At 39.4% G+C, this 14,412-nt stretch overlaps 1 protein-coding gene across 1 annotated transcript in view; it reads left to right on the top strand.

Moving 5' to 3' along the window:
- Window positions 1-14,412, top strand: part of GRIN3A (glutamate ionotropic receptor NMDA type subunit 3A) — a gene marked incomplete at both ends in the record, with an annotated part of 129,286 nt that overhangs the window by 104,163 nt on the left and 10,711 nt on the right. The window contains 3 exons of the mRNA XM_081316206.1: window positions 82-227; window positions 2,245-2,360; window positions 6,850-7,001. Of these exons, the coding sequence (XP_081172332.1) occupies window positions 82-227; window positions 2,245-2,360; window positions 6,850-7,001 (414 nt within the window). The remainder of the gene's footprint in view (window positions 1-81; window positions 228-2,244; window positions 2,361-6,849; window positions 7,002-14,412) is intronic.

Raw genomic sequence — 14,412 nt, 5'->3', positions numbered from 1 at the left:
TCCTGAAATTCAAGGAACTAAGGCGTACAAATTCTTCCTGCTTTTGCTTTGTTCTTAAAATGTTTTGGCATTTCTCCTCAGTTGCATCACCCTTCCCAGGGGTTTCGCTTTGGAACTGTGAAAGAAAGCAGCGCTGAAGATTATTTCAAGCAAAGCTTTCCAGACATGCATGAGTACATGAAACGGTTCAATGTACCCACAACTCCCGATGGAGTGGAATACCTGAAGTAAGTAGGCTTCCCTGTGTTAGAGATAAGTCTAACGGAGGTACGCCAAGGGAGAAAGAAGCCTTGGATTCCCTTTGGGCTTGCATTCCAGCTTAATGGAGACGGTCTGTCACGCTGTAACTTTCCAACTATTGCTGAACTGCACCTTCAAGTAGCTTGAGAAAGAATGGCTGATGGAATGGATGCTGAGACATCGGTTCAAAAAAAAATCTGTAGCCCACAGATTGCCTATCCTAGATTTAGTTGTCTAGGTGCCTCACCCTGGTACATTATGACTAGCGTGCCCATAAATGCTAGTGAGAGCAGGAAGGCAGCTAATGAACAAAAAGATTGGCCTTCTATGTTTCTGAGTGCACAGAAACATATTGCAGCTTCTCCAAAGTCCATCCAATAATTACCGGAGCTCAGAAATGTCCACAGAAGCTCATGCTTTGCTCAGAATGAACACTGGAGCATTGCTCCACCACAATTTCTTTCTTGTTTGTTTATAAAATGAATTGGCCGGCCATCTTACCAAAGGGTAACTCTGGGCGGCTAACACTTGCATGTACAGTTGAAGCGTAAAAAGTTAATATCAGACACAAGGGAAGGGCAGGGGGGAAGAGGTGGGATCTGTTATTATTTCATCAACCACCCCCATTGCGCTGTTACCCCACTGAGACCCCCCCCAAGCCAACTGGCAGAGCCACGTCTTTAGGCCCTTTACAAAAAGATAGGAAGGCTGAAGCCAATCTCACATTGGAGGGCAAGATGTTCCAGAGGGCAGGAGCCACAGCAGAGAAGGCCCTCCTCCTGAGGCCCCCAGGTGGAATAATCGGTCTGACAGGACCCACAGCACACCTTCTCTGCTGGCACGAGTGGTATGGGCCAATCCCAGTGGGGTGAGACCTGGACCCTACTTCTTTAATACAGTATGTGCGTGTAATGTCACGACTCACAACCAAAAAGGGCCAGAGCTTCCATTGCAATGGTAGAGTGCTGTTTTAAACATCTGCTTATATTTGATGCCCCCCCATGGGTGCCTCTGCTGGATTCCCACTGCATATGCCAACATTTTTTTTTAATAATAATAATAATAATGTAATCATGAAAGATGGAACTTTATAGGGGAGCTGGTCCTACAAGTGAGGTGACCGTCTCAGCTGGATCTCACAATGTTCAACAAACTAGAGAGTTCCCAAAGGGAGGAATGGGCTTAGAATGACAGGTACAATTTGATAGAAGCAAAGGGAATACAAAGAGCCAGAAAAGAGTTTCAAATTCACCTCTGTATTAACGGGATAAGAGATGGCAGTGAGTGATCAGGAAAGGGATCTTGGAATCATTGTGGACAATTTCAACCAGTGTGTGGCTGCTATCCAAAAAAAAAAAAGGAAAAGTGCCTGTTTGGAATGATTAGGAAAAGAACTGCACATAAAAACAGCCAACATAGGAATAGTTTCACACATGAAAACTTTACTTAGCCCTGCCAGGTTAGCCTAACCTGCCGCATTAGTTAGGGTGTGGGTTGCAAGTGGATGCTAAAACAGAGTAAAAGAAGCAAAGTTGACTGAAAGTCACCTGACCTAAATCCTCAGAGAAGACTTTGCAGTCTATCCAAGGTCCTTTGAAGCTCCATAGATTGTGCAGATCAATTGGTTGCTATTCAAAAATTACTCCCAGATAAGGTTTGATTTTTTTTAAAAAAAAATGCATTACTGTTTTTTAAAAAAATATCTGATTGCTGCTTTTAAAATAACGTTGCTAGCTAAAATGTATCCGTTAGCTTTTAAAAGGCGTATATGTTTCATTTCACTAAGTTAAAAAAAAAGATAAATTGGTTAACAGGCTAGCATCAGAATTTATGTATGTTTCTTGGCTTATAGACGAGATTTTGCTTTGATTTTTATTCGAGGTTTCCTGTGGATTAAGGAAAATAGATCTAGAATTTCCATCTGGAAACAATAAGTCTTGGATAAATGAATAAAACTTAATCATTGTTTGTTTGTTGCACTTTGCTGAATGTTTTCCTTTTCAGGCAGGACCCAGAGAAATTGGATGCCTTCATCATGGACAAAGCCCTTCTAGATTATGAAATATCCATTGATGCTGACTGCAAACTTTTGACAGTGGGAAAACCATTTGCAATTGAAGGTATGAAACAACTTTCTACAACTGTGTTGTATATGACCATTTTATTTGCTGTTTTCTACATAACCTTTATAGCAGTGGGGAATGGAGAGATGCCCAAGGACTGAAAACCTTGGCTGTGATCCAAATTGTACTTGTTAGTGTCACAGAATGTCAAAGAATAAAAATCACGGGGAGTAATCAGATAAATTGCATTTAATTAATACCCCATAATGTTCATACTAGCAAGTAATTGAATTCCAATTTTAAATTAAAACCCCTTTCCCATATTTATTATATGAGCATGTTGATGTAAAATTCTCAGAATGGCTCACAACAAGTAAGCAGAAAAACCATTGGGGAGAAAAAGAGCATCAAATCATATAATCAAAAGCAAGCTTAGCGAGGCAAAGCTTCCATTAGTAATAATAATAATAAGTTGGAAGGGACCTTGGAGGTCATCTAGTCCAACCCCCTGCTCAGGCAGGAAACCCTATACCATTTCAGACAAGTGGCTGGCCAGTCTCTTCTTAAAAACTTCCAGTGTTGGAGCATTCACCACTTCTGGAGGCAGGTTGTTCCACTGGTTAATTGTTCTAACTGTCAGGAAGTTTCTGCTTAGTTCTAGGTTGCTTCTCTCCTTGACTAGTTTCCATCCATTGCTTCTTGTCCTGCTTTCAGGTGCTTTGGAGAATAGCTTGATTCCCTCTTCTTTGTGGCAGCCCCTAAGATATTGGAACACTGCTATCATGTCACCCCTCGTCCTTCTCTTCATTAAACTGCACATACCCAATTCCAGCAACCGTTCCTTATATGTTTTAGCCTCCAGTCCCCCAATCATCTTTGTTGCTCTTCTCTGTATTCTTTCTAGAGTCTCGACATCTTTTTTACATCGTGATGACCAAAACTGGATGCAGTATTCCAGGTGTGGCCTTACCAAGGCATTGTAAAGTGGTATTAGTACTTCACACGATCTTGATTCTATCCCCCTGTTAATGCAGCCTAGCACTATGTGCACCATTAATCTCAAAGCCAAAAATACTGATTTTTATAATAAGTGAGAGAGGATATTTCATTCTGAAATGTTGAGGGTTGATAGTATGAGAGATCAAAACACCCTGAATTTCTTTCAGCCTATAGCCCAGCAAGTGGTAAAGAAGAAAGGAATGGAAGTGTGAGGCCTAGCATCAGTGCCTGATGCCCAGTGACACATGTTTAAATCTCCGTAAGGCTCATCATTCTTCGGTCTTCCACATCAGGGGCTTCCATTTTGACTTTCTCAGTGCTCCAGAATGACATTTTACTGGATACTCTGGGAAATTAATATACTGTATTTCTTTCTAGCCATCTCTGAACTGCTACTGCCCCTTTCAGATAAGCTTGAGGGGTGTGGGCATTAATGTAAGATTATATTATAATATAGGACTATAATCTATTATAATTTAAGAAAGAGTCCAGACCATTTAGCTCAGGCTTCTTGCAAAGTTCCATTCTGGACTACCTGTAGTTTATGGACCAAACAGAAGGGTAGATCCATATAAAGCACATTACACTTGCGTAAATATTGCTAATGGGTAGAATACTTTAGTTCAGGCAAAAGTGTAACTGCTACACAAACTGAAGCTGATAATGGCCACTTTCGGCTGCAAAGATCACTTGGGTTTCTATAGCATTCATGTACCCAAAAGCATAGTCAAGCTCCATTTAAACTCAGTTTAATAGATACAAAGGAAAAAATATCAGTCATAGCTTAATCTAAGATTAGGCTTCTGAGCCCAATTTATTTCCAAGAAAGAAGTCTTTAAATCAGACTTCCCTAATCTGCTGGACTCAAAACACATTCCAGAAATGCTCAACCTGCATGATTCTGATGACTGGAGATGTCTGGGAACACAATCAGAACACCACTGAGTTTACCAGATTGAGGAATTAGAATAACTCATGATGGAGGAAACATTATGACATACATTGTCCTAATGCAGAGGTGTCAAACTGCCGGCCTGCTGGCCAGATGCGTCATCAGGAAACCGCGGCTACCCCATTCCCAGCAATAGAGAAAAAGCTCCAATACATTGCACAATGTCATGTGACATTGCGAGTTTGACATGCCTGTCCTAGTGGATAATCACTTAAATATGAGCCAGGGGTGCAGCTGCTAAAAAAAGCCAACAGAGTCTTAGGCTGCATTAACAGAGGGATAGAATCAAGATCATGTGAAGTTTTAGTACCACTTGATAATGCCTTGGCAAGGCCACACTTGGAACATTGCATCCAGTTTGGGTCACCATGATATAAAAAAGATATTAAGGCTCTAGAAAGAGTGCACAGAAGAGCAACAAAGGTGATTAGGAACTGGAGGCTAAAACATATGAAGAACGATTGCAGGAATTGCATACGTCTAGTTTAATAAAAAGGACTAGGGATGACATAGCACTTTTCCAATATCTAAGGGGCTGCCCCAAAGAAGAGAGGGTCAACCTATTCACCAAAGCACCTGAAGGCTGAGCAAGAAGCAATGGTTGGAAAGTAGTCAAGGAGAGAACCAACCTAGAACTAAGGAGAAATTTCCTGACAGTAGAACAATCAGTGGAACAACTTGGCTCCAGAAGTTGGAGATTTTTAAGAGATTGGACAACCATTTGTCGGAAATGGTATTGGTTTTTAAGTAATGAAGAGATAAAAGAGAAAGAGGGAGAGAGAGAGAGAAAAAGAAAGAAGTGCCTAAAACAAGAAAGGTTATCAGCATAAGAGAAGAAAATTGCAACCTTATCCATCTGTAATTTATGGTCCTCCTCCCCACATGAAATCCAACCTTTACAGAATCCATATAATAGCTTGACAGTTCTGCGCTGTTCCTAAAACAGTTCTTAGCTGTTCCTAAAACTGCACTCTTCTGAACAGAGAGCTCTGATGTTGTTCCTGGGATCTGTTGGACCTACTCTCCCAGGTTAGGAATCACAGCCCCAAGTACTCCTATCCAGGGCTTTTTTTCTCGTAGAACGCTCAGAACGGAGTTCCGGCACCTTTTTTGGATGGAACCTTGTAGGGTAAGCAAGGCAGGTTGTATTACATGTGTGAGTTCTGGCATCTTTTTCTTTTACAAAAAAAGCACTGCTCCTATCACGCCTGGGACGACTTTGGCCTTGACTTTCCACATCCCTTGCAGTTCTTCCTTCAGACCTTGGTACTTCTCTGGCTTCTCGTACTCCTTCCTGATGTTGCTGTCACTGTTGGTATCTATCACCACCACTGTGTTAGGCATATAAAATTTTATACATAAATTTTATAAATTTATGTACAAATATAAATAATTATAAAAATAATAAGATACAAGCTAACATAAAAGAAAAAGGGGGAAGGGGATAAAAGGGTAAAGTTTAAAAGTGACAAAAATACATAAAATATATTTAAAAAGTACTTCCAACTTTCCACCCTATAGAGACACTAATAAAATACAGCAACCTCTTTCTAAGCTTAAATGGGGAATAGCAATACTTAAAAATCTTTAAAATGTAATAATGTTGGAAATAACACTGATATATTCTTAATTTAAATTTCATCTGGCATTAATATATCAACTTCATCTAAATCATAACTACATAGTTAACAATGTGCACTTTCTCTTTCTTTTTTATCAGATCAGTCCTCAAATTCCGAAGTCAACTTTCATTTTTCTCCTTTTCTTGTAGAAAATCGAACCATAGTCTCCAAGCTGCAAGAAATTTAGTCAGATTATTGCCTCTAATTAGAACCAACTCTTACAGCAGGGGTCCCCAACTTTTTTGGTTCTCTGGACCGCCGGCGGCATCGGTGGCAGCTTCAGTGGTTTCAAGCAGCAGGGAGAAATGGTTTTGCATGCGCAACCTAAATCCCGCACACGTGCAAATGAAGCTTCACACGCTTGCCTGCTGCTTTGATGGGCCGGCTCCCAACCTGGGGTTTGGGGACCCCTGCCTTACAGAACACAGAAGGATTCCCACCAGTCCATTATACCAACCCCTTGTTTCTCTAGGTGGGATATACTTACAAGGAAGCAACACCAACGTTAAAAAGCTTTTAGTCCATAAACCTGTACCACTTTCTAGGGAATGTATGAGAAGATGTCCAGTTCTTTGCTAGCTACTAAAACAGCAGGCAAGTCAAAGTGGGTTTCCAATGTCAGCAGAAGCTTATAGGTCAAGTAGGGGTTCCTAATTTGCAGATCCACTCTTGTGTAAGTCTCTCTGGCTGTGAGCCTCTGCTGTTTGTGTGTCATTTGTATATCAGCTAACAGTATCATTGACAGCAGAACTCTCCCCAAGGAGATGGCAAAATTCTTACTCTTGCAAAAGTTGCTGTTGCTATGAACCTCAGTAGAAGATAATATCCTACTGTTCAGTGAGTTAAAGGAACAGGTATTGACAGGAGTATTTTTGTGACCATCTGCCAAAACTACAATTTTAGATATTCTTGTTTGGCAATTCTGGTCAAGAATCAACTAATGAGAAAAATACTGGTATTGTTCTTTTGCTAGGGTATGGTATTGGCCTGCCTCCAAACTCTCCACTAACCTCAAATATTTCTGAACTGATCAGTCAGTATAAGTCCCACGGCTTCATGGATGTCTTACATGACAAGTGGTACAAAGTGGTACCGTGTGGAAAAAGAAGCTTTGCTGTGACCGAGGTAAGGAATGTTCCATATGTACTTCCAGCACTCTGAATGGACAAATCTATCCCTTTGATTCGCTTTTTTTTTAAACTGTGTATTTATTTCAGTCTCCTTCCACCCATGTTTTCTGGTTGGTCATGTTATTAAAGTCTACATAAAAGTCTATGTGCATTTTCACATACCTTTATCCTAATGCATATGCTTGTTTTTTGTTATGTAAATTTGCTCAAACTCTTTTCTCCAGTAGAATTCATTTCTATGTTGCTTTCAACTATTTTGGTGTCCCTTTGTCCTAACAGACACATATTTTTTCTGGTTTTGTGTGTGTGTGTGTGTGTGTGTGCATGCATGCATGTGTGCCTTGTTAACTGGGAGACTGGATTGTAAAATTTGACTATATAACATCTATATAACAGATAGAAAAATGTGAGCATCACCACCAGAATGGATTCATAGCTGGCTGACCGTCCATACTCAGCGTGTGGTCCTCAATGGAACCGCATCTACATGGAGGGAAGTGAGTAGTGGGGTGCCCCAGGGCTCTGTTCTGGGCCCAGTGGTCTTCAACATCTTCATCAATGATTTAGATGAGGGGATAGATGGGGAACTCATCAAATTTGCAGACGACACCAAGCTGGCAGGAATAGCCAACACTCCGGAAGATAGGCTTAAGATACAGAAGGCTCTTGACAGACTTGAACATTGGGCGCTATGTAAAAAAATGAAATTCAGTGGTGAAAAAAGTAAGGTTCTACATTTAGGCAAGAAAAACCAAATGTATAGTTTAGGAGGTACCTTGCCCAATAGTAGTGACTATGAGAGAGATCTCAGAGTCCTAGTGGACAATCACTTAAATATGAGCCAGCAATGTGCTGCAGCTGCCAAAAAAGCCAACAAAGTGCTAGGCTGCATTAATGGAGTGATAGAATCAAGATCATGTGAAGTACTAATACCACTTTACAATGCCTTGGTAAGGCCACACTTGGAATACTGCATCCAGTTTTGGTCACCACGATGTAAAAAAGATTTTGAGACTCTAGAAAGAGTTCAGAGAAGAGCAACAAAGATGATTAGGGGACTGGAGGCTAAAACATATAGAGAACGGTTGCTGGAATTGGGTATGTGTAGTTTAATGAAGAGAAGGGTGAGGGGTGACATGATAGCAGTGTTCCAATATCTCAGGGGCTGCCACAAAGAAGAGGGAGTCAAGCTATTCTCCAAAGCACCTGTCCAAGAAGCAACGGATGGAAACTAGTCAAGGAGAGAAGCAACCTAGAACTTACTTTCATGGGTAAGCTACTTGCATGGCCTGTGAAAGCTAAAAAGTAAGAAGGCCAACAAAATCTTAAAGAAAACATTATGAAACACGGTTTCAAAATGAGACCTGGTTTCAGAGTCTTAATAAAAGTGTAAATGTTCAAATACTATACTCTACAAAATATCCTAAACAGTACTTTATATTTGAAAACAGTGTTGTCCTGGATAACATTCTGTTAAAAGGATTGGTAAGCAATTCTTGTCTTTTAGAGGATAACCATTTACAGGAATAACTCTTATTTTGCCAGAAAAACATTGGCTTAGGAAGTAAGTAATTTCTCTTCAGTTCTCTCTCTCCTGTAACAAGCAGTATGGAGGCTGAAAACAGACAGCCTATTAATCTTTTAAAAAGAAAAAGAAAACACTCTTTTTGCTAATGCTGCAACAAAGATGGGAAAAGGGATTCCTTTAGAAGCTGGCTTCTATCAGAATTGCCTTAAATGCAAACTCAGGATGCAGCATTTAAGACCAAAGTAGAGAGGTGTAGTTCATCCCTTCTGTAAGAGAAATATCAGGTAGAGCAATGATGGTGAAACTTTTAGAGACCGAGTACCCAAACTACAACCCAAAACCCACTTATGTATTGTCAGGTGCCGGGTGGGCGTGGCCCACTGGGTGGGCGTGGCCCATTGGGTAGGCATGGCCCATTGGGTGGGTGTGGCTGCAGTGGTAACGGCAGGCTGGGCGGAACTAAAAAGTTCAGTCAATCAATTCCAACTTTGTGAGATCTTTTTTTTCCCCGCGAGAAGTTGAAATTGATTGATTGATTGAACCTTTTTTTTTTGCACACAGCAGCGGAGGCCTAAAGCGAAAAGGTTTTATAAAACCCAGCTGAAGGCCTAGGACTGGGGCGATGGTGCCCGTGCCCACAGAGAGGGCTCTGCGTGTCACTTGTGGCACGCGTGCCATAGGTTCACCACCATGGAGGTAGAGCATTGAAGGATTACACAAACTGGTCATTGCTAGAGATGCTGAAGAGAAATATTTTCCTTTGCCCCTTCATGCAATCCCATCATTTAAAAACTTGGTTGTAATAATTATTTTTTTTAAAAAAAACCCTCTTCATATTGGAAGTGCACTTCTCATCAGCTTTAAGTATTTTTAAGACTTTCAGTTGATTAGCTTTAATCAGTTTGATGAACCATAATTTATCACCAAGAGGCTAAAATTTATAAGAAGTTAAAGAATGATTATATTTTGATCAAAGTGGAACAGTTGAAATGGTCTTGAGACCTTGAAATCAAGAAGATATGACTCATCCCTATAAAAATGGAGGCTTCAGCTTGCTAAAATGTAATCAGGGTCTGGCCAAGAACAATTTCAAAAACTTGACTACTAGTTAAAGACACAATGGGGCCATTTGTTTGGTTCCCATTCAGCTCAGGGCTATACTCTCTCTAGCCATTTCTCCCCTGTGAAGTTGAGAGAGAAAGTTACCTTCTGTAATCACCAAGGTTGCTTCTGTGAATTTATCTGGATGATTTTATCCAAAGTCCCCTCAGGCAGGGTTTTGTGTTTTTTGTTTTTTTGTATGTTTGTTTCTGATTGCTCCCTTATTTGAAAAAAAAACACTTTTTCTCTACCCCAAATGCTCCTTTTGTTAAAGTCCCTGCAAGGTGAGGGAAACAATATTAATTTTAAGTAAACATCTCAATGGGAAAGCCTTTGATGAGCTACCACTGGAAAGGTCCTGTCATAGATTTTCCCCTTACCGGATATCTATGGATGTCCCTCACAGGTGAGAAGGCAGTGACTCAGGTCATGATTGCCTTTCTAGCCTTGGTTACGGTTAGGGATTGGGGCTTCAGAAACTCAGATGACCATGAAATGGCATCAGAGAGAGTTTTCTGTATTACTTTGTGCCCTGTTAGTGGTTGTCCAGAATTTTGGAACCCAGATCTGGTAACCCTAAGGATGTGGGCATGTAGCAGTTGGACACCACCAGAAGAAAGGGTCCAATGGCTATGTAACCTGTTTCTAATCCACCAAATGGTCTTTATTTTCCCTTCCATCATCTACCGTGTAACAACAAAACGGGGAATAAGATAGTTATTAAATTCTAATAAGAGTTTTGGCACACACCGTTGGGTTCTTGTCTGCATGGAATGGTAGAAGACAAGTTGCCCAGGTCTTGTTCAGCTTTGGCTTCACCACAGGGCTGAAAGGGGTCACAGTCATCATCGCCTCCCCTCTTACCTCTTTGTGACGGGTGAGGAAAAGGTCCCTTTAGAATTACAGGGAGCGGTGGGACCCCAAAACCCAGGTTTTATCTAAACCTCAGCAAAGCACAGAGACAGAAGGAGAACCTAGGTAGCAATGACTGCTGGTCGGAAGTCAGTGCTTAGATCTTTCTGTTTTAACTGCTTATGGTGTCTGTTTGGCAAATAGCAAAAGTAGGTAGGAGTTCTCTTTTAAGGGCTGTACAGAAGAAGACATTCCACCTGGGTTCATACAGAAGCTTTGTTCTTATAACTCCTTTTCCTATGCAACTATCCTTTTTTGTGCATCTGATCACCAAAGAGACGAATCCTGGAGCAAAATGGGCCATCTTTTTCTAGCCTTTTCTGCAAGCTTGCAGAAATAGAGATGCTATTTGCAGAAGAGGCCCTATCAGGTGGGAGGAAACAGCCTCAAATAGCAAATCTTGGATATCGTGAAATCACAATTGTTTGTAGTTTAATGTATTACTGCTGTAATGTGACCAGCAGGGACAGGACAAGATGTTATGGGGTGGTGTGTTTTTTTCCCCTCTCAGATTGCCAAAGTAATCTGATTTGATCTTAGATACTCTGCATTTTGAAGGCGTCTTTTGTCATTCTTGCCTAGAGGGAACAAACCAACAAGCCAGCCCCAGTCTCTGAAACAAAATGCTGACTGAGATGATTTCTCTGATCTAGCAAGATAGATTTTTTTTATCTTCGTAACTTTAGGGGGAAAATGTTATTTTTAAACAGACCTGGCTATATGTCAAAATAATATATGTGACTAGATGAATTGTGAGGTGCAAATCAGAATTCAAAACCCAGATACGTTTACAGAGGGATTTTTATTTTGTCTTGTTTTTTTAAGCAAAAGTAAACATCTGAACAAAATTTAGCAGTTATGCTTTTGAGATGGTGGGAGGACAGGATTAAAAAAAAAGCAACTCCACATCAGAGTACTAATTCAATGGAAACAAATCTGAATTTCAATAGAAAATCACATTAATGAATGTTGACAATGTGATCAGAAGCAAACTCCAGGGGACACTATCTATTTGTCTACCTCTATATTGGATTTATAAGACAATTTAATCATCAAATGACTCCAGGCAGCATATAACAACATAATATTATAAGGAGAACCAAATAGCAAACAACCAGCCAGGGAGTACCAAAAATTAAAACTGTCATAGCATAAGTGGGTTCATCAATCCCCACAGTCTCTGTCTGTCTGGGGGCTGAAGGCAGAGGCGACTCACACTCTGAATCTTGCAGCAGTTATCTTGCTTGTGTGGTGAAGATCTGCAATTTCTCCAGATTGAAAGGATGATAAAAAAAAATCTTCTTCCCTGAATACATTCTACAAAAGATCTGGGTGTTTGTAATAACATATATAAGATTTTTCCCCCACACACACTTAAGATCTTTTCTGATTAAAGTTTCTGGCATAGCAGAATATGTCACAAAGACAAATAGTCTGGCAAGGCCTTATCTGTAAGTGAAATATTGATTGCGATGATGTTGCTAAACAATGAAATATCCATCTCCTGGTTTTCATCACTCTTTTGGCCCCTCCATAGCCAATATTTCAGCCCACAGTTCTTTGCACTTTATTCCCTGATGAAATCCCCTCTCTGCTTATTTAAAGATTTTTTCTTTGTTGGGATTTTTTCCCCATAACACAAATTTGCTTTACAAAACGTTCTGCTTTCTACTGCCAGAACGGCCTCTTCTAATCATGTATCAATGGCTTGGTTTGTTTGTTTTTTCATTCAGTTCCAATGATAAATAATAATAGTCAACTTCAAGGAGCATAGAAACTTACAGAAAAGTTGGGGAGATGTTCAAATCAAAGGAGGGAAATGGCAAGTGGATAATGGGTTCTTCAGCCACCTACTGGTATTATACTTTTGGTGTTTGGTATATTTGGTGGCTTGGCTTCTCATTTCAAGAAGTCCTGGATCCGGAGTCAGGGAAGATGTAAAGAATTCTGTTAATCATTTCTAAGGGCTAAAGATCTTAGGAATTTTGGAAGAGGCAAAATTCTCTTCTCCCAATTCACTCATATTTTCTCCCAAGACATCCAGATATACGTCAGGCCCATCCAGTAAAGGTCCTAACAAATGACGTGACCTCCTCCCATCTCCAGAAATTCTTATCAAAGGTTAATTTTTATTTTTGAACAGTAATTAAAATTTCAAATATTAAAAGCTAATGCAAACTAAAAAAACTTAATAGAAAAATAGAAAGTGCAGACAAGAAAAAAAATAGAAAGGAAAATAGAAATAGAAAATAGAAAGAAAAAAATAAGGCAAGAAATATATAAATTACTTGCCCCTTCATCACAAGTATAAATAATTTTACTCTTACATCTTCTCTTCTCCCCTATAGTCAGTAATGACTAGCAGAGTAAAATCCACAGAGAATCCTTTACCTTTTAAAACCTTTTATACCTTCTCTTAAAATACAATAAATGATCTCTTCTTCCCATATCCCATTTCTTATCCATAAATTAATCTTTAAAGCCACATCATTTCAGTCCTGTTGTCAGCAGAAGGCCATTGAGGGTTACTAGAGATAACAACACATCTATTTTAGCTTGATCAAATAAACCAACTTTATATCCTTTCTTTTATTTTTAACAATCTTTATCTTTATTTTTTCAAATAATATCCTAGGACTTGATTTCTTTTCATTTTCTCTTTGTCCGATCTCACAAAATCCTTCAAAACTTTAACAAGTCTCTTTTGTAAATCCAATATAAGAAAATTATCCAGGTTACTCTCTTGTTTGTTATTGGTTTATCCTTTTTAATTACTAAGATATCAGCTGGGATTTTTTTTATATTCAGTATAGTCTCTTTTTCAACATCATTCTTGTTGTAGCCTGTCATTTTAAAATCCACTTTCGGATTAGTCTCAATCTTGTCGGCTAAACTTGTCTTTCTTTCATAATATATTTTGTCTATCTATAGAGGCAGTCACTCTCAAAATTAACTTCTGGGTCCATTATTCAAAAATATCCCTCAATATGTCCAGGGTTAAAATATTTTGGTTCATTCTATATCAGTAAATCAAATTTAAGTGTTCTTCTCCTTTAATTGTAAACTTTAGTTCATTCTGATTTCCTTCCAAGCTTCAAAGTTTGATCCTATCAGGAGGGTTTTAAAGAAAATTCAAAACAAAGGTGTTTGCACAGCGGAAAGATTCTTATAATTAATTCCAAAACCTTATTTCATCTATCTGGACCCGAAATCCATTTGTAATTTTCCAGAATGAAAGTTCTAATCACTCCTTTGCTGCTTATTTTTTTTAAAAAAAAATTAACCTTCAACTTGTATTTAAAATTTCTGGTGCCTCTTAGTTCAGATATTGTCTCTGAAGGATGGAACCTTTGTTACGCTTGTTTGCAAAAAATGTGGAAGAAGATAATGATATACAGGGAAATGAGTGCCAGCATATATGTGCTTACAAGCATCATAATCAGGGGCTAATCAAGCCCTCTGCAGGTATTTGGTAAATGTGATTGTGATGGAAGGAATAGGAATAGACACCCCAGGTTATCCCCTGTACTCCTAATCAAATCTAGTCAGGTGAATACCCCCCTCCCCAAGTGTGAAGACAGTGAGTAATATAGCTTCTTTGAATTGCATGTCATTACACAACTCTGCAATGGGGATCCCCAACTCTGCAGTATTCTTGACTGAACTAGGGCCTCACCACTGGCTCAGCTGGAGACTCTGAAAAACTCTTTTCAAATGTTTATCATCAGCATAGGAAAATCTGGAAATGATTGTCTAGGGAGAAAGGGGCAGAAACAACACAGAAAACTCTCCCTTCCCTATATGTTTATTTCCATTTGCTGAATGGTGATTGTGTGCTTTGTTTAATAGGGGACAATCCTCTCTT

The sequence above is a fragment of the Vipera berus genome (assembly GCF_964194415.1).
Source record: "Vipera berus genome assembly, chromosome: 2".
Taxonomy (NCBI): Eukaryota; Metazoa; Chordata; class Lepidosauria; order Squamata; family Viperidae; genus Vipera; species Vipera berus.
This window is presented reverse-complemented; position numbering and strand designations above follow the sequence as displayed.